We start from the raw sequence: 27,667 nt of genomic DNA on the forward strand, positions 1-27,667 counted from the left end.
CATTAATTCTCTCTGATAAAGGGAGTTGTTAATTTTGATGACACTGATCAAAACTTCAATGTTTGTTTCCCATTCCTCCATTTTTCCTTCCCTGTGCATTCAGTGCTTTCAATATGAGAATTCATTGAAGTTCTGACCAGCCTTTAGGGACATTTCAAAAGTGATTTCCTCTAAGCAACTTTTCCAGATGTCAGCTGCATGTGCTGCTTCCCAGGCTTGGTTTCTGTCTTCTTTAGCAAACTTAAATTGTTTTCCTTGTTAAATCATTATTTTTTCCTTGTCTTAATTCTTCTGCCTCCCTTTTGCAATCATATGGCATGATCTCAAGTACAGAGACTAGAAGATAAAAGATAGTCATTTTTAAAAACCCCTATAGCATCTATATAGTATGTATAGAAGTAATATTTTTAAAATGAAATAAAACATTTTTTGGTTTTTATAATCAAAATGTTCATTTTATGACATTTTAGTTTTTTTCCTTTATGACACATTGACCCTTAGTTTTAACATAGAAAATGAAAGTAGGGATAGAAGAACAAGCAAATATGAGTGAAGAAATGAAGGTGAACATCTCCTAAAGAACCATTATATATGCCTTGTCCTGACCTTATAATTTATTTACATAATAGTTTAATAATTGTGAGAGCTGCCCTGAGGTAGAATGTGATTGATTAAATTGTATAAATCATAGTTCCTTATTATTCTGCTTTCTCAATGAGTTTTTAAAAAATTTGTTCTCATTAGTTATACATGACAATAGAATGCGTTTTGACATATATAACTTCTCATTCTTCTGGTTGTACATGATGTAGGATTATACTAGTCATGTAATCATATATGCACATAGGTCAAAATGTCCAATTCATTCTCCTGTCCTTCCTACCCAACTTCCCTTCCCTCCCTTCACTCCCCTGTGTCTTATCCAAAGTACTTCTAGTCTTCCCTATCCATGCTTCCCCTCTTATTGTGAATTAGCATCTTCATATCAGAGAAAACATTTAGTCTTTGGTTCTTGGGATTGGTTTATTTCACTTTTTAAAAAACAGTGTAAGAATGCTTAATGATTTTTAACTTGATAATCTAAGCTCAATCCATTTACCAGCAAACGCCATAATTTCATTCTTCCTTAAGGGCTGAGTAATAGTCCATTGTGTTTATGTACCACATTTTCTTTATCCATTCATCTGTTGAAGGGCATCTAGGTTGGTTCCATAGTTTAGCTGTTGTGAATTGAGCTGCTATAAACATTGATGTGGTTTTGTCACTGTAGTATGCTGATTTTTAAGTCCTTTGGGTATACACCAAGGAGTGGGATAGCTGGGTCAAATTGGTTGCACCAGTGTGCAACCACCAGTAGTGTATGAGTGTGCCTCTTCTCTTACATCCTTGCCGAAATTTATTATTGATTGTATTCTTTTTTTTAAACATTTATTTTTTACTTGTAGGTAGACACAATACCTTTATTTTACTTTTATGTGGTGCCGAGGATCGAACCCAGTGCCTCACATATGCTAGGCAAGCACTCTACTACTGAGCCACAACCCCAGCCCTTGCTTGTATTCCTGATAATTGCCATTCTGACTAGACTGAGATGAAATCTAGTTTTGATTTGCGTTCCTCAGATTGTAGAAATATTGAACATTTTTTTCATATATTTGTTGGTTAGTTGTATTTCTTCTGTGAAGTGCTGTTCAGTCCCTTAGCCCTTTATTGATTGGGTTGTTTGTCTTTTTGGTGTTGAGCTTATTTAGTTCTTCCTATATCCTGGAAATTAGTGCTCTATCTGAGGTGCATGTGATAAAATTTTTCTCCCATTCTATAGGTTCTCTCTTCATATTCTTGATTGTTTCCTTTGCTGAGAAAAAGCTTTTTAGTTTGAATCCATCCCATTTATTTTTTATTTTTTATTTTTTTTAAAGAGAGAGTGAGAGAGGAGAGAGAGAGAGAGAGAGAGAGAGAGAGAGAGAGAGAGAGAGAGAGAGAGAATTTTTAATATATATATATATATTTTTAGTTCTCGGCAGACACAACATCTTTGTTGGTATGTGGTGCTGAGGATCGAACCCGGGCCGCATGCATGCCAGGCGAGCGTGCTACCGCTTGAGCCACATCCCCAGCCCTCCATCCCATTTATTGATTCTTGATGTTACTTCTTGTGCTTTAGGAGTCTTGTTAAGGAAATCAGTTCCTAAGCCAACATAGAGAGATTTGGGTCTACTTTTTCTTCTATTAGGCGCAGGGTCTGTGTTCTAGGGCCTAAGTCTTTGATCCACTTGAGCTGAGTTCTGTATAGGGTAAGAGACAGGTTTAATTTCATTTTGCTACATGTAGATTTCTAGTTTTCTCAGCACTATTTGTTGAATTGGCTATGTTTTCTCTAATATATGTTTTTGGTGCCTTTGTCTAGTATGAGATAACTGTATTTATGTGGGTTTGTCTCTGTGTCTTCAATTCTGTTTTTGGTGCCAGTACCATGCTGTTTTTGTTACTATGGCTCTGTAGTATAGTTTAAGGTTTGGTATTGTGATGCTTCCTCCTTCAGTCTTCTTGCTAAGGATTGCTTTGGCTTTTCTGGGCCTCTTATTTTTCCAAATGAATTTCATGATGGCTTTTTCTCATTCTATGAAGAATGTCATTGGGATTTTAATAGGAATTTCATTAAATCTGCATAATGCTTTTGGTAGGATGGTCATTTTGACAGTGTTAATTCTGCCTGTCCAAGAGCATGGCAGATCCTTCCATCTTCTAAGGTCTTCTTCAATTTCTTTCTTTAGTGTTATGTGGTTTTCACTGTAAAGGTCATTCACCGTTTTTTGTTAGATTGATTCCCAGGCATTTTATTTTTTTTTTGAGGCTATTCAACATGAGTTTTTGATAGCTCCAGAATTTTGAAGGAAAATTACCAGAGTACATGTTAGTAGGTATGTTATAAACTGCACTGCTGAAATACATTACATTTTATTCATATACATTTTACTTTACTTACTGATAAGTAGTTAGGCTTAGTTTGCCTAAATCATGGATTGGAAATATTAATGTATATCACTCATTTTTTACTTCATTTTACTTATACACCATTGTATAAAATTGTTCTTTAAAATAGAATTTGAAGCTTTATTATTATTTTTTGTAATGAGATAAGTAAACAAAAATTAAGGTGGGAAGGGTTAGAGAAAGGAGGTGAAAAATAATTTTTTAACCATTCCTATTATTGTACATGAACCAGAAGGTGTTTTTTTTTTTTTAATAATTCTTTTATTTATTTATTTATTTTTAGTTTTCGGTGGACACAACATCTTTATTTGTATGTGGTGCTAAGGATTGAATCCAGGCCCCACGCATGCCAGGCGAGTGTGCTACTGCTTGAGCCACCATCCCCAGCCCCCAGAAGGTCTTTTTAAAAAAGTTTTATTGGTTATTGATGGACTTTCTTTCTTTCTTTCTTTATTTGCTTATATGTGATGCTGAGAATTTAACGTAGTGACCTAGTGTTTCACACATGCTAGGCAAGCGCTCTATCGCTGAACCACAACCCCATCCCCCCCAGAAGATCTTCTTTTTTTTTTTTTTTAATTTTTTTAGTTATAGATGAACATAATACCTTTCTTTATTTTATTTATTTATTTTTATGTAATGCTGAGGATTGAACCCAGTGCCTCACACATGCTAGGCAAGTACTCTACCACTGAGCCACAACCCCAGCCCCAGTAGTTTTTTTTGTTTTAATATTTTTTTAGTTATAGGGGATACGATATCTTTATTTATTTTTATTTGGTACTGAGGATCAAACCCAATACCTCACATGTGTGAGGCAAGTGCTCTACCACTGAGCCACAACCCCAGCCCTGAACCAGTTTTTTTTTAAGGTGAAGAATGTTGTAACTCATGATTAAATGGAGACTTTGGGATTATTGAGGATTTTCCTCATTCTTGCTATTCTGTTTCCCATTATTACAGAAAATTGAAATTTAGATTTTATGACCGTAACTAAGGGCTGGATGTAACAGTGCGTTTTTAGTTGTGAGCACCTGTTTTTCATGAACTTTATATGACTCCCTGGCTGGCACGTTCTGTGATTGAGAGTCCAAATTGGGCCACCACTGTGCTTCTCTGTCTTTCTGTTCTGAGAGTTTTCATCCCTTTGGCGTTGGTCATTGCCAACCACCTGTATCAGTCAGTCTCTTTTCCTCATACATAGGGAAAAGTTAAAGAATTAAAAGTGGCTAAAACTTCTCTTCTTTTTCAGAATTTATATTTTGGTAGTGGATTGAACCCAGGGGTACTTTACCACTGAGCTATATTGCCAGGCCTTTTTTATTTTTTGAGACAGGGACTCACTAGGTTGCTGAGGGTTTTGCTGAGTAGCTGAGGCTGGCTTTGAACTTGTGATCCTCTTGCCTCAGCCTCTTGAATTATTGGGATTACAGATGTGTACCACCATGGCCAACATTTATTTTAGTTTTCAGGAATTCATTTGAGAATAAACTGATTCATGAAGAGTTAACCTGAATTGGCATATACCGAGCACTCAAAAATGTAGGGTTTTATCGTTTTTATAATCATCATCAATATTTGATTTAATGATTAATTTTGATTTAATTGAAGCTAGGAAGAAAAGTTTTTAAAAAGCAGTGTGAGAATGCTTAATGATTTTTAACTTGAAAGGAAAATTAGTATTATTTAAAGCCAGGCAATTTAATTATACCTGCAAAATCCTGTCAGCAGAGGATGCTAGAAGCTCTATTCCAAAATTCAGTGTATGCATTCCTTAGCATTTTCAAACTGCTTTGTGAAGGTGTTCATTCTTTGAAATGGGCACTAGGGGGCAGTAGCAGCATTTTGGCAAAAATCCATTTTTTTTCCTCAGCCGTCACCTGCCTACAGTGTAAGGAAAAAAAGAGAAAATCTTTGATAAATGTTTTCTATAAATTGGAATAAGTGAATTTTAGATTGAGATTAATGCTGGAATAATTAATTTTATATTGTTTTGGTATTTGACAATATTACAACAAATGCTTCTAAAATTTATCTTAAACTTTTTAGGTAACATGATAAGACTTAGCAGCAAGAATTCTAAGGATAGGCCCTTCTTTTTTTTTTCCTAAAGAGAGAGAGAATTTCAATATTTAATTTTCAGTTTTCGGCGGACACAACATCTTTGTTTGTATGTGGTGCTGAGAATCGAACCCGGGCCGCATGCATGCCAGGCAAGCACGCTACTGCTTGAGCCACATCCGCAGCCCGGATAGGCCCTTCTTAAGATTTTCATTTGTACGGTCACATAAGGTTTACTTTTCTGATCACCAGTGTAACTCAAACTTTTTTAAAAAATAGGTATTACCTGGGTGTGGTGACACATGCCTGTAATCCCAGTGATTTAGGAGGCTGAGGCCAGCCTCAGCAAGTTAGCAAGTCCCTTCCTTAAAATAAAAAGGGCTGGGGATGTGGCTCAGTAGTTAATCACCCCTTGGTTTAGCTCTGAGAACCAAAAAATAAAATAAAATAAAAAAACGTGTACTAGGCCTTGTTACTTCTCTGTTCTAAACCCTGTAGCTTCTTCCCCATCACTTTGTTGAGAAATCCAATCCATCTGCTTCCACTCCCTGTCTTGTTCACACTGTTCTCTGGTCATACAGTCTTTTCAGTGATTTTTTTTTTTTTTTTTTACTATTTTTGCTCTAACATGGAATCTTTCTATTTAGTGTCCCCTTCCCCCCAGGGCCTTTTGCATGCAGGGCAAGTGCTCTACCACTGAATCTCATCCCTAGCCCCCTCTATTTATTTTCCTGCTTCATGAAATGGTACCCAGAGATTCATATGACTCCCTCATTTTATTTGGATGTTGCTCAAGTGTTACCTCCTCTGAACACTTTATATAAGTACCTCCCTGCTTATTTCACTGTTTTCCATGTCACTGCTTTATGGTACTTATCTGACACTTTTGTTTATTGGTTTATTGTATTTCTCTTTATAAACATTATGTTCCATGAGGGCAGTCACATTGTCTGTTTTATTGCTGTATCTACAGTGGCTGCACAGGTCCCTGTGACATAGTAGGTGCTCAGGATATATTGGTTGAATGAATTAATTTCTATCCTTTGTTTTTTTCATGGTTGCTCTCTTCTCTGTAAGCACTTCACTGAATCAAAGTGATTTTGAACTAGTCACAGTTCTACTTTAGATACCAGGAGCCCATATTCCATTATCACATTTCTAGGCTGGTCCTGCCACAGTTCCCTTGTCAAAGACTGCAGTCATTTTTTGTTTGTTTGTTTGTGTGGTACTGGAGATTGAACCGAGGGCCTTGCATATGCTAGGCAGGTGTTGTCCTCTGAGCTACATTCCTAACCTGGGCTGGGGTCATTTTTAAGATTCCCATTGCCATATGGGCTTTTGTATCCTCTTAAGGGTGCTTTCTTTCTCTGAGCAGTGGTCTTTCTTTTATTCCACAAACATTTTGTACATTTGCTAGGTGAGCGGACACTACTTATATGGACTATTTTCTTTATTTTAAGTAATTAGCATGCTGTTAGGAAGATGGACTAATTTATACAGATATTAGTGTACTGTAAGTGCAATAAGGAAGACAGACTATTATCTGGCTGAGCTCTCAGTTACAAGTTGTTTTAATATGTAAGTATTCAGCATTATACTCTGGTAAACATTTAAACATCTGACAATATAGTATATATAGTACAGTGAATTGCAAATCTTACTGGTACAAAATTTCATTAAGTCCATGGAAATGATGTTTAAAAAGTCCTGCACTTCACCCAGAGTCATTGTCAAATGAGATCTGGTTAGACCAGTTCCTAACTGAGAAAGAGAAAATTGACAAGAATGATAGATGATTTTAATAGATAGGGTTCAGGGGTTGGGGTTGTGGCTCAGTGGTAGAGTGCTTGCCTAGCACATATGAAGCACTGGGTTTGATCCTCAGCACCACATAAAAATAATAAAATAAAGGTTTTATGTCCATCTACAAGTAAAAAATATTTTTAAAAGATAGAGTTCTGCCTCTTTGAAAGAATTGACAAAAGCCTTGAATATTTTTCAAAACAGCTCTCTAAATAATAATCCTGCCAAAGTCTATCCTATAAAGTTCAGGATATTATGTTATAAATTTTAGCTAGAATAATTACTTCACACTTCCCATAAAATTATACCTCATTCATTTTTTTTTTGGTGAGAGATTAAAAAAAATTTTTTTTAGTTGTAGGTGGACACAGTACCTTTATTTTATTTATTTATTTTTATGTGGTGCTGAGAATTGAACCCAGCGCATCATACATGCTAGGCAAGTGCTGTACCACTGAGCTACAACCCCAGCCCCCATTAAGTATTCTTAAGAACTCAAAATCACATAATTACTTTATGTGCTCTTCTAAATTACGTTAATGAATACAGCCACAGAAAACCATATTAGGTTTTTAGTTTAGTAGCTATAAATACAGTATTTGAAAGTAAAATAACTTCCTTAATCTTTCATTCTTTCTGTTTATCTGTGAAAGTGGAATATTAGCAGGTATCGATTGTAAGGTTTTTTTAATGCTTTAATTTTAAAAAATGCTCCTAAAATAATGAGTATTTACCAATATTGATAGAATTTATCCTTTAATAGAAGTGGGTGCTTTCTGTTATCTTAATGATAAAATTTGCCTTGAATAAATTTTATGTTTTTAAAGTGCCAAATTAATAGAACAGCACACATACATATAAAAGCAGCACCGACAGAACTGACTTTTCAAATTCATCTAGAGGGGCTAGGGCTGTAGCTCAGAGGCAGAGCGCTTGCCTAGCATGTGTGAGGTACTGAGTTCAATTTTCAGTACCACATATAAATAAAATGAATAAAAAATAAAATAAAGGCATGCTATCTATCTATAGCTACAAAAAATTAAAAAGAATTTATCTATACATCTTGATTCTTATTTGAAAAGACACTTTGTTTATACTATTTGTTGCCAAGGGCTAGAAGTGCAGCTAATTGTGAATTTGAAATGAGACCAAGACCACCAAGTTGAATCACATAGCCTACCAGGCAGCTGTTGGGTGGTGAGTTTGCCATTTCACTACTGATCTGGATTAGAATCAGGGAGTCTTTATTTACTTTTGCATCCCACAATGATTGTACACTGTAAAGCCATTAAACATTTTTATTAAGTGAAGAAATTAGTAGCATGGTCTTAGTTTTCACTATCTTAAAAAGTGATAACAAATTAGGAGTTCACTGTTAAGCCACAGGTTTTGTTTTATTTATGATAAAGAAATAAGCATAAACTGAAGTCTAGACTCAAATGATAGTACCTACAGTAGATACTTCCTTTGTATACTGATATTTCAGGCACTTAAAATGAATGAAGTTAGTCCTTCCATTACTTCAAGGAAGTGAAAGTAGGGTTAACCCCTTTTGACAGATAAAGAAATTGATAACTCAGAAATGTTAAGTAACTTCCCCATGGCCACCCAGTAGTAAATGGTGGAGCCAGATTTCAAATTTAGGGAATTGGTTCCAGAATCCATGTGCTTCCCATATGCCATACTTCACTACTAGTTGTGTCCTATTCTCCTTTCTGGGTCATCCCTTGACTTTCATAGGCTCGCCTTATGCTCCCTTTCATACATTCTTTGATTAGGACTGTTTTATGCATTCCAACATGCTTTTCCTTCTGTTTGGGTGCTGGACAGTGCTTAGTACAATTCCATTCATGTGGCAGTCTCTGTAAGCAGTGACCCTTATAGAGTACTGTGTAAGACCTATCTTCTTCATAAAGGAGGGATCTTTTTTATTTTTCTGATTCTAGCTCTATTTCCCTGTGAATGTAGATCATTTTTCTTATTTTGAAAATTCAAAAAATAGAATTTAATTCCTCCTCCTTTGGACTACCTCCCCACTTGTTGTCATCCTCTATTTTATATTTCAATAAGAGTTTTATTGAGATATTAGTTATATATTTCAAAATTCATTATTTTCAAGTATATAGTGGTGTGTAGTGTGTTGACTGTGTGGTATAATCATCATTACTATCCAATTTTGAACACATTTTCATCTCCCCCCAAAAAACCCTATAACTTTTAGCTTTAATTTCCTGTACCCCCATGACCTTGCATGTGGTTGGCAAGCACTCCTATCTCTGAGCTGCATCTTCAGCTCAGTGGTAAGAACCATAAGGATTGTTGTTGTTTTTTGTTTTTGTGGTGCTGGGAGGATTGAACCTAAGGCATTGTGCATGCTAAGCAGTCTCTACCTACCAATCTAATTTCTGTCTCTATGGATTTCCCTATTTTGAACGTTTCCTATAACTGTAATCACACATATATATGTTTTTTTGTGTGCCTTTTTTCACTTTTCAGTGTTCATCCATGTAGCATGAATCACTACTTTATTCCCTTTTTTTGCCACAATATTCCATTATATGGATATACCAACATTTCTTCATTCATCAGATGATGGACATTTACATTGTTTCTACTTGTTGACTATTATAGAAAATGGTGCTATGAGCATTTATGTGTAAGTTTTTGTACGCTGTATATTTTCTTTTTGAGGGTTGTGTATCTAGATGTAGAGCTGCTGTGTCATGGTAAATCTGTCTTTAACATTTTGAGGAACTACAAAACTGTTTTCCAAAATGGCCACATCATTTTACAATCTCACCAATAGTAAATGAGGGTTCAGTTTCTCCACATCCTCACTGTTTATTTTGTTTGTCTTTTTTTTTAATAAATCTTTTTTTTTAAACATTTATTTTTTAAGTGTAGATGTACGAAACACAATGCCTTTATTTGTACGTGGCGCTGAGGAGGGAACCTAGGTCCCGCCCGTGCTAGGCGAGCGCTCTACTGCTGAGCCACAATCCCAGCCTTTGTTTGTCTTTTTTTTTTTTTTTTTTAATAAAAAACCAACTTTATTGAACCTAGAAATAGATGGATTTTCAAATTCTTTTTGGCTTAATGGTTATTACCTTTATATGCCATCTGATCCACAGCAGACCTAATTGCTCCTACAAAGATGCTTATCCTTGTTTTGATTTAGTTTCAATTTCAATTCTGTATTCGTAAACAAATGCATTTAAATCTACACAGAAGCACGTGACTGAGTGTATGGTAATGCATTGCTTACGCTGGAAATAAGCAATCACTCTACAGCAACTTCCAAGGACGTGTACAACTGAATTTTATGCAAAAATTCAGGTTTTACTCTTATTACATTGGTGGGAACTGATGTCACTAACTTAAAGGCAAGCAAATACTTCTAGCTGAACAAAAATACATAATTTATCATTTTCATGAGGCAGGACTTGCTTTTTACATTTCAATGAAAATGCCATATAACTCTTTCTTGGGGGTGCCGGGTGGGGGAATGACCAGGTACCAATGAAACCATCTTTGGAGTAAGTATTTAATAAGCACATTTTATTTAAATAAATCCTCCAGTAAAGGAGAATTTACTGCCTTTACTGTAAATAGTTATGTCAAATTTATATGTGCAGCTCTCCAACATTCCCTTATTGGAAACATCCATATTTCCACATCACAGTTCCCAAAAAGACTTAAATGTCTCAAAATTCTGTATCTCCTTTGGCTTGCTTCTCTCTTGATTCCACCCAGGCTTTATTAATGGTTCGCTTCATATCATCATCTCCATCTTCATAAATTTTCTTTAGAACATTCATTAATCCCTCACTAGGATCTGTTTCGGTGTCGTATGAAGGCTTTTCTTTCTCTTTGCATTCTTTTTCAACCTGAGTCAAGTACTCCCACCGTGTGTTTTCTGCTTTCTTTCTACATAAGATGAGAACTGTATCGGTCTTAACTTTTTTTGAACTGCCTTCCACAGAGATGGGTTTCAAGAGATTGTTCACAATCATGGAGTAACTCTTCCCATTTAGATTCTTTACCAAAAGATCAAATGACCTCTCTGTGAAACGAACCTGCACATTCTCGGCAGGAACTTGATGAACTCCCGTTAAAGTGATATAGATTTTCACAAATTTATCAGATTGATCCCATCCATAATTACTGATTTTCACAGTATATCCTGTTGTGATGGGAGCAACCACAGCAGCTGGCTTTTCATTGTCAAGTAGTTCTGGTTTCTTCTGTGATTTCTGTTGCATCTTGTTCTTTATTTCTGTCTCAATCTTGTTTTTTTCTGCTGTAAGGGCATCACGTACTCTTTTCCTAGTGGTCTTTTCCAGCAACACCTTTACCTCTTCTAGATCATTCTGCAGCTTGTCCAGAGCTGAAGCCATGGTCCGGCTGGGTCAGCCCGCGGGCCCGCACTGCAGCCGTGCACCGGAGACAGGAAACGCAGCGCCAAGCGCGCCCACCGCGAGCGATGCCCCCACAGCTGTTTGTCTTTTTTATTATAGCCATCTAGTAGCTATGAAATGGTATATCATTGTGATTTTGATTTACATTTTCCTAATGAAAAATGGTGTTGAACTTCTTTTCATGTGATTGATATTGACCATTGTTCCGTCTTCTTTGGAGGAATATGCTGTTCAGACCTTGTGCCCATGTTTCAGTTGGGTTATTACCTTTTTTATTGTTGAATTTTCAGGTTTTTAAAAATATATTGTGGAGGGGCTGGGGCTGTAGCTCAGCAGTAGACCGCTTGCCTTGTAGGTGTGAGGCCCTGAGTTCAATCCTCAGCACCACATAAAATAAATAAATAATAAAAATATTGTGTCCATCTACAACAAAAAATTAAATATATAATATATATTGTGGGTGGGAGTTCCTTATAGGGGTCCCTGAAAGCCAGGTTGATACAAACAAATTCTGTCATAAGCCTTTCCTCTCCATGGCAAGCTCAACGCCTCTTTCTTCTATTGCCACCTGGAATGGTTAATACTATGGATGAGACATAAAGGTGGGTTAGTAATACAAGTATTAATGAGTTATCAAAATAAGTACCCACAGCAAATGTTAGTAACATTGCTAGGCTCTTTTCAGTATAGTATAGTGAAGAACTTATCTTCTTTCTAATTATATAAGAAACTTATGCTAGGCATAATTCCACATACTTGAAATCCCAGCAGCTTGGGAGGCTGAGGCAGGAGGACCACAAGTTTGAAGTCAGCCTCAGTGATTTAGCAACACTGTATCTCAAAATAAAAATCAAAAGGGCTAGGATAATTTCCTTCTGTTCCTAGCTTCTGCAGCATTTTTAACATGAGTGGATACTGGATTTTATCAAAGTCCTTTTCTGCATCTATTGAGATGATCATGTGATTCTTATCCTTAATTCTATTTAAGTGGTAAATTACATTTATTGATTGGCATATGTTGAACCAACCTTGTATCCCTGGGATTAAACCCACTTGATCATGGTGATCATGGTTTATTATTTTCTTGGTGTGTGTGTGTCTGTGTGTGTGTGTGTGTCTGTGTTTGGTACCAGGGATTGAAAACATGAGCACTTTGTCACTGAGCTATATACCCAGACCCTTTTTAAAGTTTTGAGACAGTGTCTCACTAACTTGCTTAAGGCCTCACAAAACTACTGAGTTTGGCCTCAAATTTACTATCTTCCTGCTTCAGCTTCCTGAGCTGCTGGGAATTCAGGTGTGTGCCATCATGCCAAGCTATTTCTTGATGCATTTTTTAATGTGGTTTGCTAATATTTATTGAGAATTTTTGTATTTATGTTCTGCAGTTTTCTTTCTTTGATGTGTCTTTGTATAGTTTTGGTATTGGGGTTATACTGGCTTCATAGAATGTATTTGGGAACATTCCTTCCCTTTAAATTTCATGGAATAATTTGAAAAAGGCTAGTGTTAGTTCGTCTTTAAAGTTCTGGTAGAACTCAAGAATCATCTGATCCTGGGCTTTTCTTTGTTGGAAGGCTTTTAATTGCTGTTTCAATTTCATTACTTGGTATTGTTCTATTTGGGTTTTCTGTATCTTCCTTGTTCAATTGGGGCAGGTCATGTGCATCCAGAAATTTGTCAATGTTTTCTATATTTTCCAAAATAGTTTCTAATGACCCTCTGGATTTCAGAAGTATCTGTGGTGATATAAAGGCTATCTATGACAAACCCCAAATCAACATCATACTGAATGTAGAAAAATTGAAAGCATTTCCTGTAAAGTCAGGACCAAGACAAGGATGTCCACTCTCACCACTTCTATTTAATATAATTCTCAACGAGAAAAACATTAAAGGGTTACAAATAGGAAAAGAAGAAGTCAAACTATCTGTTTGCTGATGATATATCTTATATCTAGAAGATCCAAAAAAAAAAAAAAACTCCAACAGAAGACTTCTAGAGTTAATGAATGAATTCAGAAAGTATCAGGATACAGTATCAATGCCCATATATCAATATCAATAATTTTTCTATACTTGAACACTGATTCTGTAGAGAAAGAGATCAGGAAAATTATCACATTCACAATAGCCTCAAAAACCAAACAAACATGTAAAATTGGGAATTATTCTAACCAGTGAGGTGAAATGAAAATTGTAGAACACTGAATAAAGAAATCAAAGACCTTAGAAGTTGGAAATACCTCCAATTTTCTTGAATAGGCAGAATTAATATTGTCATAATGACCATACTACTAAAACCAGTATACAGATTCAATACAATCCCCATCAAAATATCAATGATATTCTTCACAGGATTAGAAAAACAATCCTGAAATTCATTTGAAAGAATAAGAGATCCAGAATAGCCAAAGCAATACTGAGCAAGAAGAGTAATGCAGGAGGCAACACATTGCCTGATCTGAAATTATACTACAGAGCTATAGTGACAAAACCAGCATGGTATTGGCATCAAGATAGGCATGAAGACAATTGGAACAGAATAGAAAACTCAGACAAAGCTGTGTACTTACAGTCATCTGATATTTGACAAAGTTGCCAAAAATATATGTTGGAGAAAAGATCTTTATTTATTGGAAAAAAGATCCCTAAAGCTCAAGAAATAAAACCGAGAATCAATAAGTGGGATATCATCAAACTTGAAAACTTCTGTATAGCAAAGGAAATGGGAGTGTGAAGAGAGATCCAACAGAATGGGAAAAAAAATCTTTGCCAGTTTCTTCTCTGTCAGGGAATTAACATTCAGAATATATAAAGAACTAAAAAAAACTTAATACCAGAAACCCACATAAGCAATAAATGAGCAAAAGAACTAAATATATGCAATGTAGCATTGCACGATATGTGCAGTCGTATATGTACCTAGGGTAATGATGTTCATCTCATTCCACCATCTTTCCTGCCCCTAGGTCCCCTCCTCTCCTTCCCCTTTGCCCAATCAAAGTTCCTCCATTTTCCGCTTGCCCCCTTCCTATTATGGATCAGCATTCCCTTATCAAAAAAAAAAAAAAAAAAAAAGAAACAAAAATGGCCAACAAATATATGAAAAAATGTTCGACATCTCTAGCAATCAGGGGAATGCAAATCAAAACTATACAAAGATTTTATCTCACTCCAGTTAGAATGGCAATTATCAAGAACATAAACAAATAAATGCTGGAGAGGATTGGGGGAAAAAAGTACACTCAGACATTGTTGGTGGGATTACAGACTAGTTCAACCACTCTGGAAAAGCACTATGAAAATTCTTCAAAAAACTAGGAACGGAAACACCATATGACCCAGTTATACCACTCCTTGGTTTTTATCCAAAAGAACTAAAACCAATATACTATAGTGATATAGCCAACTCATTGTTTATATCAGCATAATGCACAATAGCCAAATCAATGCATATGCCCATCAATAGATGAATGGATTAAAAATTGTGGTATATGTAAACAATGGAGTTTTACTCAGGAATAAAGAAGAATAAAATTATGGCACTTGTACATAAATGGATGGAAATAGAGAACATCATGCTATGTGAAATAAGCCAGTGTCAGAAAATTAAGGGTCGAATGTTTTCTCTCATGTTGAAGCTAGAGCAAAATAAAGGGAAGCAGTAGAGGAGAACTGGGTATCATAAAGATACAGGGAAGATCAGTAGAGTGAAGAAAGAAGATTGAGAGGGAGAGAGGAGGGATGGGAAAGGGGACAAAATGTGGAATGAATTTTAAAAAATCATATTGTGTGCATATATGAATATACCACAGAAAATTTCACCCTTATGTGTAAGAAGAAAGACCAATCAAAAATAGATTAGTGAAAGGAAGATCAGTCGAGTACAGGAAGGAGAATGGAGGGAGGGAGGAGAGGAGGGAAAAAGGGAGAACATGAACTGAAATAGAAGGCCATGTATGTACAAATTTGTCAGGACACAAACTACTATGTATAACTATAAAGCTTTAATTAAAAAGATAAGCTGGGAATAAGTAGTAGAGTGCCCCTTGTTTCAATCCCTAGTATTCACCCACCCCAGAGAAAAGAAAAGAAAGATACATGAAACATTAATTTTGTTTGACTTTATCTGGAATAATCATTTTGTCAAATGTTGTAGAAAAATTTCTAAAATATGTGAATGTTGTGAAAAATCAATGATTGTTCCTAAAGGCAGTAGACAGCCATTGATGATTTTTGGTGAAAAATGGTCAAAGAAGAGTTATCACTGTAGTTGGCAATGTGAAGAGAAATGAAAAAGATGGAGGTCAGGTAAGGAATTTTCAGTGATATAAGGTACTATTCATAATTCTAGATGTGAATAAGTTGAAGGTAAATCATGTCATTCTAGAATTCATGATTTACCTAGTCTCTTTTTAATAAGTGGAAAAACTGAGGTTCTGTGCAGTTAAAAGACTTACAATGGTTGCATGTGGAGTTATTGGAGATTTCTGTTCAGATTCTAGAGCTTCAGACCTACAGAGCATATAAGAGTAAGAGCCCAAATACTCTTAAAATTATAGGGCATCTGGAAATGATTAGGCATGTTTATGATAGCTTCTGAAATATATGTGAGATAAGAATAGAGCAAAATACAGGGAAGAAGGGGGAGAGAACTGTGTATCATAAAGATATAGAGAAGATCAGTAGAGTGGAAGAAGGAGATTGAGAGGGAGAGAGGAGGGATGGGAAAGGGGACAAAATGTGGAATGAAATAAATGTATCTAATGAAAATGTTTCTAATGAAACAAATGTATCATTTGGTATAAATTCTCTTGGCTTATTACCTGCCATGTTGAGTGACACACAAATATAGAAAATGTCATCTTTGTGTTTATTTATGGTATCATGCTTTTTTAAAAGATAATATAACTTCTGATAAATATAAGAATTAATGTATTTTTTTGAATTTCTTAGTTCTCACATAAGTACAAACAATTATTTAACAATGTACCCTTAAGTCATGTTACAAGAAATGTGCTCTAAGATTATAGCTCGAAATAGGACAAGAATGGTTTTAAAGTAATTTAGAGGTAGCTTGGGAGTACTGCTTAATTGAAGGATTGGAACCAGCTGTGAGAATTGGATAGGCAATTGTCCTTCCTTCCTGCAGTAGATTAGACATGTAACTTTTAATTTTTTGAAGAAAGCTTTTAAACATTTGATTAATGATTTGTTTTGAAGTCTAACTACAGCTTATTAGGGCATTTATAAGTATTTAAGATTAAGATTATGTATGTTAAAAGTTTTTTATTTATATTTTTGGGTTGTAGCTAATAAATTTTAACTGTGATATAGTATGTATAATATAAAATTTGCCATCTTAGGCATTTTTTAAGTGTATAGGTCCTCTCTTATCTGTGATCTTGCTTTTTAAAAAAGATTATTTATTCTAATTAGGTATCTGTGACAGCAGAATACATTTTAATTCATTGTACACAATTGCTGCACAATTTTTCATTTCTCTGATTGTGCGCAATGTAGCATTGCACGATATGTGCAGTCATATATGTACCTAGGGTAATGATGTTCATCTCATTCCACCATCTTTCCTGCCCCTAGGTCCCCTCCTCTCCTTCCCCTTTGCCCAAAGTTCCTCCATTTTCCCCTTGCCCCCTTCCTATTATGGATCAACATTCCCTTATCAGAAAGGACATTTGGCCTTTGGTTTTTTGGAATTGGCTTACTTCGATTAGCATGACATTCTCCCACTCCATTTACCTGCAAATGCCATAATTTTATTCTCTTTTAATGCTGAGTAATATTCCATTGTGTATATATACTATTATCTATTAATAGTATCATGCATTTAAAAAAAGATAATATAACTTCTGATAAATATAAGAATTAATGTATTCTTTGAATTTCTAGGTCTTTACATAAGTACAAAAATTATTTAACAATGTACTGAGAAATTATCAATATCTATTGATAATGACATATATACATTTATCTATTGAAGGGCATCTAGGTTGCTACCACAGTTTAGCCATTGTGAATTGAGCTGCTATGAAAATTGATTTTTTTTGCATTACTATAATATGCTGATTTTAAGTCCTTTGGTTGTAAACTGAGGAATGGGATAGCTGGATTAAATGGTGGCTTCATTCCAAGTTTTCTAAGGAGTCTCCATACTGCTTTCCAGATTGGTTGCACCAATTTTCAGTCCCACCAGCAATGTAAGAGTTTGCCTTTACCCCCACATCTTCACCAACACTTATTGTGGTTTGCATTCTTTTTTTAAAAAATATTTTTAGTTGTAGATGAACACAATACCTTTACTATATATATGTGTGTGTGTGTGTGTGTGTGTGTGTGTGTGTGTGTGTGTTGTTATTTAGTTTTAGGTGGACACAATACCTTTATTTTGATTATTTATTTTTATGTGGTGCTGAGGATTGAACTCAGTGTCTCAAACATGCTAGACAAGTGCTCTACCATTGAGCTACAACCCCAGCCCATTTTATTTTTCTTATTCTTTTTTTTTTTTTGTGGGGTGGGGGGTACCAGGGATTGAACTCAGGGGCACTCAACCACGGAGCCACATCCCTAGCCCTATTTTATATTTTATTTAGAGATACTGAGTTGCTTAGCACCTCACTTTAAAAAAAAATATTTATTTTTTAGTTGTTGTTGGAAACAATACCTTTATTTCACTTATTTATTCTTATGTGGTGCTGAGGATGGAACCCAGGGTCTTGCATGTGCGAGGCAAGGGGTCTTACTGCTGAGCCACAACCCCAGCCCCACACCTCACTTTTTACTGAGGCTGGCTTTAAACTTGCGATCCTCCTGCCTCAGCCTCCCAAGCCTCTGGGATTGCAAGTGTGCACCACCATGCCTGGCTTGTATTCTTGATAGTTTTGATTTGCATTTCTCTAATTACTAGAAATGTTGAACATTTTTTCATTTTTTGCTGATTGATTGTATATCATCTTCTGAGAAGTGTCTGTTCCGTTCCTTAGCCCATTTATTGATTGGGTTGTTTGTTTTCTTGGTGTTAAAAGCTTTTTATATATCCTAGAGATTAGTGCTCTATCTGATGTATCTGTGGCAAAGATTTGCTCCCAAAATGTAGGCTCTTTCTTCAACTCATTGATTGTTTCTTTTTTTGAGAAGAAGCTTTTTAGATTTTGAATCAATCCATTTGTTAATTCTTTTTTAAAAATATTTTTTTAGTTGTAGATGGATTTAATACCTTTATTTAATTAATTAATTTATTTCACATAGATGGATTTAATGTCTTTAATTAATTAATTTATTTATTTCATGTGGTGCTAAGAATTGAACCCAGTGCCTCACATGTGCTAGGCAAGCAGTCTACCACTAAGCTACAACCCAGTCCCCCATTTATTAATTCTTGATGTGATCGTGCTTTTGGTGGTTGCAGTTTCTCATAGTCAACCATGGTCCAAATATACTAAATGGATAATTCTGGAAATAAACAATTCATAAGTTTAAATTGTATGCCTTTTGGTGTTGCATGATAGAATCTTGTGCCATGTATTCTTGGACATGAATCATCCCTTTGTCCAACACATCCACACTGTATATGCTTCCTGCCTCTCAGTGTCTTAGTAGCTGTTTAGGTTATAAGATTGATTGTTGCAATATTGCAGTTCTTATATTATTTATTTTTTATAACTTATTTTTGTTAATAATGGCCCCAAAGTCAAGAGAAGTGATGCTCCCTGGATAGTCCCCAGCTTAATTAAAAAAAAAAAAAAAAAAAGAGAAGTGATGCTAGCAATTTGGCTAAACCAAAGAAAAGCAAGAAATGCTTCTTTTAAAGGAGAAGGTGAAAGTTCTTGACTTATTTAGGAAAGAAAAATAAGTTCTATGCTAAAGTTGTATAAATCTGTGGTAAGAATGAATCTTCTATGCATGAAATTGTGAAGAAGGAAAATTTCAGGCTAGTTTTGCTGTCTCTTCAATAGTTATAGCAACAGGTGTTAGATTATAGTGTTCAGTACTCTCTGCAATTTCAGGCATTTACTTGGGGTCTTGGAATATATTCCCAAGTATATAAGTGTATGGGAAGTAGTATATATTCATATTATTGTATAGGTGTTATTGTTTGGATATAAGGTATTCCATAAAAGATCCTGTGTTAATGCAGGAATAATGAGTTAAATGATTGAATTATAAGAGTGTAACCATCAGTTCATCCTAGTTTGAATGGACTAACTGTGCGTAGTAACTATAGGTAGGTGGGGCATGGCTGGAGGAGGTGGGTCACTGGGGGTATGCCCTGGAAGGATTCGTTACCTCTGCCATGCTCTTTCACTGTGATGTCCTTCTGCCTCACCTTGGCCCAAAGCAATGGAGTCTGCCACTGTGGACTGAACCTCTGAAACCAAGAGTCAAAATAAACTTACCTTTCTCTAAATTCTTGTTAGGTATTTTGGTCACAGTGACTTGTGCAAAGCTGACTAATATTATGGCTGCTCTCCACATTTTTTCATCTTGTAAAACTGAAACTCTATACCCATTATACAACTTCTCATTTCAGCCTTCTCCTAGCCTCTGACAACTATCATTCTCATTTCTGTTTCTGAATTTGACTGTTCTAGGTATATCATAGAGGGGAATCATAGAATAACTTAAAAAAAAATTTTTGTAGTTGTAGATGGACACAATACCTTTATTTTATTAAGTTCCTTTATGTGGTGCTGAGGATCTAACCCAAGGCCTCATATGTACTAGGCAAGGGCTGTAGTACTGAATTACAACCCCAGCCCCCATAGAATAACTTTTTGTGTGTGTATCTAAGACTGGCTTGTTTGACTTAGCTTATTCCTCAGATACAGCCTTAATATCCAGAGTATACAAAGAACTCAAAAAATTAGACAATAAGACAACAAATAACCCAATCAACAAATGGGCCAAGGACCTGAACAGACACTTCTCAGAGGAGGATATACAATCAATCAACAAGTACATGAAAAAATGCTCACCATCTCTAGCAGTCAGAGAAATGCAAATCAAAACCACCCTAAGATACCATCTCACTCCAGTAAGATTGGCAGCCATTATGAAGTCAAACAACAAGTGCTGGAGAGGATGTGGGGAAAAGGGTACACTTGTACATTGCTGGTGGGACTGCAAATTGGTTCGGCCAATTTGGAAAGCAGTATGGAGATTCCTGGGAAAGCTGGGAATGGAACCACCATTTGACCCAGCTATTGCCCTTCTCGGACTATTCCCTGAAGACCTTAAAAGAGCGTACTACAGGGATACTACCACATCAATGTTCATAGCAGCACAATTCACAATAGCTAGACTGTGGAACCAACCCAGATGCCCTTCAATGGATGAATGGATTTAAAAAATGTGGCATCTATACACCATGGAGTATTACGCAGCACTAAAAAATGACAAAATCATGGAATTTGCAGGGAAATGGATGGCACTAGAGCAGATTATGCTTAGTGAAGCTAGCCAATCCCTAAAAAAACAAATACCAAATGTCTTCTTTGATATAATGAGAGCAACTAAGAATAGAGAAGGGAGGAAGAGCAGGAAGAAAAGATTAACATTAAACAGAGACAGGAGGTGGGAGGGAAAGGGAGAGAAAAGGGGAATTGGAGGGAAAGGGAGAGAAAAGGGGAATTGCATGGAAATGGAGAGAGACCCTCACTGTTATACAAAATTACATATAAGAGGTTGTGAGGGGAATTGGAAAATAAACAAGGAGAGAAATGAATTACAGTAGATGGGATAGAAAGAGAAGATGGGAGGGGAGGGGAGGGGGGATAATAGAGGATAGGAAAGGTAGCAGAATACAACAGTTACTAGTATCGCATTATGTAAAAATGTGGATGTGTAACCGATGTGATTCTGCAATCTGTATTTGGGGTAAAAATGGGAGTTCATAACTCACTTGTAGCTAATGCATGAAATATGATATGTCAAGAGCTTTGTAAGGTTTTGAACAACCAATAAAAAATAATAATAAATAAATAAAATAAAATATACGAAGAACACCTAAAATTCAATGATAAAAAAACACAATTAAAAAATGGACAAAGGACTTGAATAGACACTTCTTCAAAGAAGATATAAAGACAAACAATAAGCACATGAAAGAATGTTCTACATCACCAATTGTTAGGGAAATTCGAACAAAAACCATAGTGAGAACACTTCACATTCATTACAATGGCTTTATTAAAAACAACAAAAACAGAAAATAACAAATAAAGTCAAGGGACAAATTAGGATCCATTGTATGCTGCTGATAGGAATGTAAAATGGTAATACTGCTATGAAAAACAGTACAGAGGTTCCTCAAAAAATTAACATAGAATTACTATATGATCTAGCAATTCTACCTCTAAGTATATACCTAAAATAATTGAAATCAAGGTTTCTCTTTACATACCTATCTTCATAGCAAAATTATCCAATAAGAGACAAAAGGTAGAAGGAACTCAAGTTAATAATCAACAGATGAATCATTCAACAAAATATGATATATACATATAATGAAATTGTATTCAACCTTAAAAAGGAAGGAAATTCTGACACATTTTACAGCTTGGTTGAACCTTAAGAATAAGCTAAGTCAAACAAGCCAGTCTTAGATACACACACAAAAAGTTATTCTATGGGGGCTGGGGTTGTAACTAGCCCTTGCCTAGTACATATGAGGCCTTGGGTTAGATCCTCAGCACCACATAAAGAAACTTAATAAAATAAAGGTATTGTGTCCATCTACAACTACAAAAAAATTTTTTTTAAAGTTATTCTATGATTCCCCTCTATGATATACCTAGAACAGTCAAATTCAGATTTCCTCCTTTATGTCTTCTGTAACCCATTGATCATTCAGTAACGTATTATTCATTGTCCATGTGATGTAGGATTTTTCCTTCCTTCTTTTATCATTGATTTCCAGTTTCATTCCATTATGATCTGATAAAGTGCATGGTATTATCTCAACCCCTTTATATTTACTGAGGGTTGCCCTATGGTATACTATATGGTCTATTTTTGAGAAGGATCCATGTGCTGCTGAGAAAAAAGTATATCCACTTGATGATGGTTGATATATTCTATATATGTCGGTTAAGTCTAGGTTATTGATTGTGATATTGAGTTCTATAGTTTCTTTATTTTGTTTGGAGGATCTGTCCAATGGTGAGAGAGGTGTGTTGAAGTCACCCATAATTATTGTGTTATGGTCTATTTGATTCTTGAACTTGAGGAGAATTTGTTTTATGAACTTCGCAGCACCATTATTTGGTGCATAAATATTGATAATTGTTATATCTTGTTGTTGAATGGTTCCTTTTAACAGTATATAATGTTCTTCCTTATCCCTATGGATTAACTTAGTCTTGAAGTCGATTTTATTCGATATGAGGATGGCCACCCCTGCTTGCTTGCGAGTACTGTGTGCGTGGTATATTTTTTCCCAACCTTTCACCTTCAGCCTGTGTATGTCTTTTCCAATCAGATGTGTCTCCTGGAGGCAGCATATTGTTGGATTTGTTTTTTTAATCCATGTTACCAGCCTATGTCGCTTTATTGGAGTGTTTAAACCATTAACGTTTAGAGTTACTATTGATATATGGTTTGTACTTCCAGCCATGTTTGATTATTTATCTCTTTTTTTTCTTTTTTTTTTAAATTTAGTTTGTTTCTCCATGATTAGCTTTCCCCCCTCCGTCTGTCTTTACTGAGGTACTTCCCATTGTTGGCTTTGGTTATTGTTTTTCATTTCTTCCTCGTGTAGTGTTTTGCTCAAGATGTTTTGCAATGCTGGTTTTCTGGCTGCAAATTCTTTTAGCTTTTGTTTATCGTGAAAGATTTTTAATTTTTTTTGTACCTGAAGCTTAATTTTGCTGGATACAGAATTCTTGGTTGGCATCCATTGTCTTTCAGTGTTTGAAATACGTTGTTCCAGGATCTTCTTGCTTTGAGCGTCTGTGATGAAAAATTCGTTGTTAGCCTTATGGTTTACCCCTGAATGTAATCTGCCTCTTTTCTCTTGTAGCTTTTAATATTTTCTCTTTGTTCTGTATATTGGATATCTTCATAACAATGTGTCTTGGCGTTGGTCTACTGTGATTTTGTATGCTCGGTGTCCTGTATGCATCTACAATTTGTATATCTGTTTCCTTTTTTATTTCTGGAAAGTTTTCAGTAATTATTTCATTTAGTAGGTTACTCATTCCCTTGGCTTGAATCTCTATCCCTTCCTCTATCCCGATGACTCTTAAATTTGGTTTTTTTATGTTATCACATATCTCTTGGATGTTTCTCTTGTGATTTTTAACCAGCCTTTCTGAATTGACTAGACTCTTTTCAAGATGACATATTTTGTCTTCATTATCTGACTTTCTGGCTTCTACTTGCTCCACTCTATTAGTGATACTCTCACTTGAGATTATAATTTCCTTCATTTCTAAGATTATTGTTTGATTCTTTTTTATAATCTCTATCTCCTGATAAAGATGCTTAACTTCTTCTTTTATCTGTTTATGTAATTCATTCTCAATGTGTTCTTTCGCTGCTTGAATTTGCTGTCTCGTATCCTCTTTAAGGTTCCATTCCATCTTTCTAAGGTATTCCTTGACTTCTTTATATGACCATTTTTCTGATGACTCTATATCCTCCTGAATATTTAGGCTGTCCTGCATTGTTTGTACTCCTTTTCTTCCTTGTTTTTTCATACTGCTCATGTTGCTTCTTGTTCTGTTTGACTGCTGAGTTACTATTTACTCCTATAAATTTATTTGATGCTTGGGAGGAAAGGTGTTAGCAGGGAAGTGAATAAGTCACCAAAGAGAATGAAAGTAAGCAGGTAGAATTCAAGGAAGGGGGAATAAGAGAATTGTAAAGAAATGAAAAGACAGAAGAAAAGAAGAAAGAGAAAAAAAAATAGGAAATTAAAGAGAATTTAAAAAAATGGTAATAATAAAAATTAGAATTAAAATTAAAAAATAAAATAAAATAAAATGAATTAAAAAAAATTTTTTTTTAAAAACAACAACAAGAAAAAAAATTTAATAAATGCAGTCTTAAGAGTTCAATTCACTATTCTTCCAGTAAGTGGAGCTGTGCCCACCGGGCTAAGCTTCTCTTCTCAGTAGGCGCGAGCCTGTCACTGTGCAGCAGTTCTTCCTCCTGGACTGGGCGGGTCTCCAATCCTGAGTGCCTAGGGCCTCCTCTTGTGTCTAGTCACTTCCCACTTTTCCTCTAGCCAGGCCCCTCTCACGGGTGCCACTCACCACAATACTGGCTACACGCCAGGTCTGCTGCTCCCAGGAGCCCTGTTTTCATGAACGACTGGGCACACTCTCCCTGTTTGCCATTCCCTCGGACCCTAAGTTTGTAGAGCTTGGGGCTGAGAACCCCCAGTGAATTTGTTTGTCCTCTGGTAGCCACGCCCCTGGAAGCTGGTGCAAGAGACCTCAGTTGTCAGCACTGGTGGGAGCGGTGGCCGGGAGATCCGCGCTGTGGGTCCGGCGCCACTCCTGATTCCCCTGTGCGGGCAGGGCTGTTCGAAGAGCTGGGTGGGCGGGGACCGTTTGCCTTGTGGGTGGGTCCTTTTGCAGGGCATGGTGGGCGGGAATTGTTCACAGGAGCGCGGGGTCCTCGTTTGCAGCGCCGAGCCGGTGGGGGGGCGGGCGTGGTCGTTTGCAGCGCCAAACCGCCAGAGGCAGTTCACAGAGCTAGGCCCACGGGGCCCAGGCAGGCAGCGGCCGTTCATAGTTCGCTGCTTCGCGTGGGCAGCGGCAGTTCAGCGGTGGCCGGCGGGATTGTGCCCCTGCTCCGCGTTGTGGAGATTCACTCCTCTGGGACAAACTGACCCCTCCAATAGACTTACTAATTCCCGGCAGGTCTCCTTTCACCAGAATTTTGCTAGAAGTTTCGCATGTAGGTGTATTAATGGGTCTCTCTGATCCCGTTACTGCGGAGGCATTGAAAGTGCTGCCTCCTTGCCGGCTGCCATGTTGAGAGTCGTTCTTCGTATATTTTAGATACTCATCTGTTATTAGAAATATAATTTGCAATTAATTTTTCCATCTTTTGAATTGCCTTTTCACTCCTTTGATAGTGTCCTTTGATGTACAAGTGTTTGATTTTATTGAAGTCTTTTTTTTTTGCCTATGCTTTTAGTATCATATCCAGGAATCCATTGTAAAATCAAATGTCATGAAACTTTTTCCCTGTTTTATTAAAAAAAAAAAAAAAAAAATATATATATATATATATATATATATATATATATATATATATATATATATATATATATATATTGTGTGTGTGTGTGTGTGTGTGTGTGTGTGGTGCTGAGGATTGAACCCAGGGCTTTGTGCCTGCGAGGCAAGCACTCTACCAACTGAGCTATATCCCCAACCCTGTTTTAAAGATTTTTAGAGTTTTATATCTTTAATCTATTTTGAGTTCATTTTTTATATGTTGTAAGGTAAGGGTCCAGCTTTATTCTTTTGAATTTGAGTTTCCAGTTTTTTTCTAACACCATTTATGAAAAGACTGTTGTTTCCCCACTGAATGTTCTTGGAACCCTTGTCAAAATCATTTGACCATATGAGAGTATAACGTTTTGAGTTTAGTTCTTATTTGAGTTTTCTAGAGCTTGCTCTAAGTACTACCTTGTATATACACAATTTATCACATCTACTAGTGTCATTTTATTTGTTTGAGTAAATATAGAAACCTTATTTCCCTTTACCATCCCCCATTTATAATGTAAATATCTTAAATATTTACTCTGCATACATGCACATCAGAGAGTTTTATGCTTCAGCCACCAAGCAGAAGGAGGAAAAACTAGTGTATTTCCTGATATTTTTGAATATTGTGTTATTTCTCCTTCCTTCCTTTCTTCCTTCTTTCCTCCCTCCCTCCCTCCTTGCCTCCCTCCCTCCCTTCCTTCCTTCCTTCCTTCCCTCCCTCCATCCCTCCCTTTTCTTCTTTTGTATAGAAAACTTCCCTTAACCATTTTTTCTGGGTAAGTTTGCTGGTGACAAATTCTTTTTTTTTAAAATTTCTCCTTTAATCTTTTTTTTTTTTAATTGTTGGTTGTTCAAAACATTACATAGTTCTTAATATATCATATTTCACAGTTTGATTCAAGTGGGTTATGAACTCCCATTTTTACCCCGTATACAGATTGCTGTATCACATCAGTTACGCTTCCATTGATAATCTTGAAAGATACTTTCACTGGTTATAGAGTTCTATGTTGACACTATGTTGACACTTTTAGCACTTCAAAATATTATGCCACTGGGCTGTGGATGTGGCTCAAGCAGTAACGCGCTCACCTGGCATGCGCGGGGCACTGTGTTCGATCATCAGCACCACATAAAAATAAAATAAAGATGTTGTGTCCACCGAAAACTGAAAAATAAAATAAAAAATTTTCTCTCTCTCTTTCCTCTCTCTCTCTCTCTTTAAAAAATAAAACATTATGCCACTTCCTTTTGGTTTCCACACTTTCATTATGAGCAATTTGTTATCATTTTAAATTACTATTTCTCCATTGATAAAGTGTCATTTTCTTTGGCTGCCATCAAAGTTTTTACTTTATTTCTAGAAGTTTAGCTAATATGTGTTGTGGCATGGGTTTCTTTAAATTCAAAGATAAATTCATCCTGTTTGGTTTTCACTTAGTTTTTAAATCTTCACATATTTGAGAATTTTTCAGCCAATATTTCTTGGAGTGATTTTTTTTTTTTTTTAGTTCTGCCTTCTTTTCTCTTCTTTGGTACTGGGGATTGAACCCAGGGGTGCTAATCACTGAGCTACATCCCCAGCCCTTTTCTATATTTTATTTAGAGACAGGATCTCACTGGTTGCTTAGTGCTTCACTAAGTTGCTGAGGCTGGCTTTGAACTCCGACTCTCCTGCTTCAGCCTCCAGCAGTGCTGGATTACAGGCTGAGACTCAGAAACTTTGATGACATGAAGGTTATTAGATCTTTTGTTACAGTTTCAGAGTTCTGAGCCTTTTTTTTTTCCCCCTGTTTTCTGTATTGTTCGGGTTGATAATTTCTGTCATTTTGATTGCTGGTTTACTAATTCTTTCTTCCATTTGTTTTGAGCTCATTCACTGAGCTTTATATATTTTTTACTGTATTTTTCAAGTCTAAACTTTGCATTTGACTTTTTTTTTATATCTCCCATTTCTTTGCTGAAGATATTTTTTTCTTTTCACTCACATGTTTATAATTGCTCACTGAAGGTTTTTTTTTTCTTTAATGGCTGCTTTAAAGTCTTCATTAGATAATTCTGGCATTTCTGTTGTCTCAGTGTTGGCATCATTTAATTGCCTTTTTTTCTATTTAGTTGAGATCTTTCTGGTTCTTGGTTT

General features: G+C 35.9%; 2 protein-coding genes across 3 annotated transcripts in view; one reads left to right on the forward strand and one right to left on the reverse strand.

The window, feature by feature from the left end:
- Positions 1–27,667, forward strand: part of WDR70 (WD repeat domain 70) — a 335,155-nt gene that overhangs the window by 34,324 nt on the left and 273,164 nt on the right. The window lies entirely within an intron of this gene.
- LOC308640820 (calcyclin-binding protein-like) lies at positions 10,385–11,347 on the reverse strand. The gene has a single exon (XM_081278726.1). The coding sequence runs from the start codon at positions 11,253–11,255 to the stop codon at positions 10,563–10,565; it is 693 nt and encodes a 230-aa protein (XP_081134852.1). The 5' UTR covers positions 11,256–11,347; the 3' UTR covers positions 10,385–10,562.

Source organism: Spermophilus citellus (genome assembly GCF_964194105.1).
Source record: "Spermophilus citellus genome assembly, chromosome: 1".
NCBI classification, from domain to species: domain Eukaryota; kingdom Metazoa; phylum Chordata; class Mammalia; order Rodentia; family Sciuridae; genus Spermophilus; species Spermophilus citellus.

Coding starts and splice junctions, on each gene's coding strand:
- LOC308640820 (XM_081278726.1), bottom strand. CDS start 11,255: ATGGCTTCAGCTCTGGACAAGCTGCAGAATGATCTAGAAGAGGTAAAG.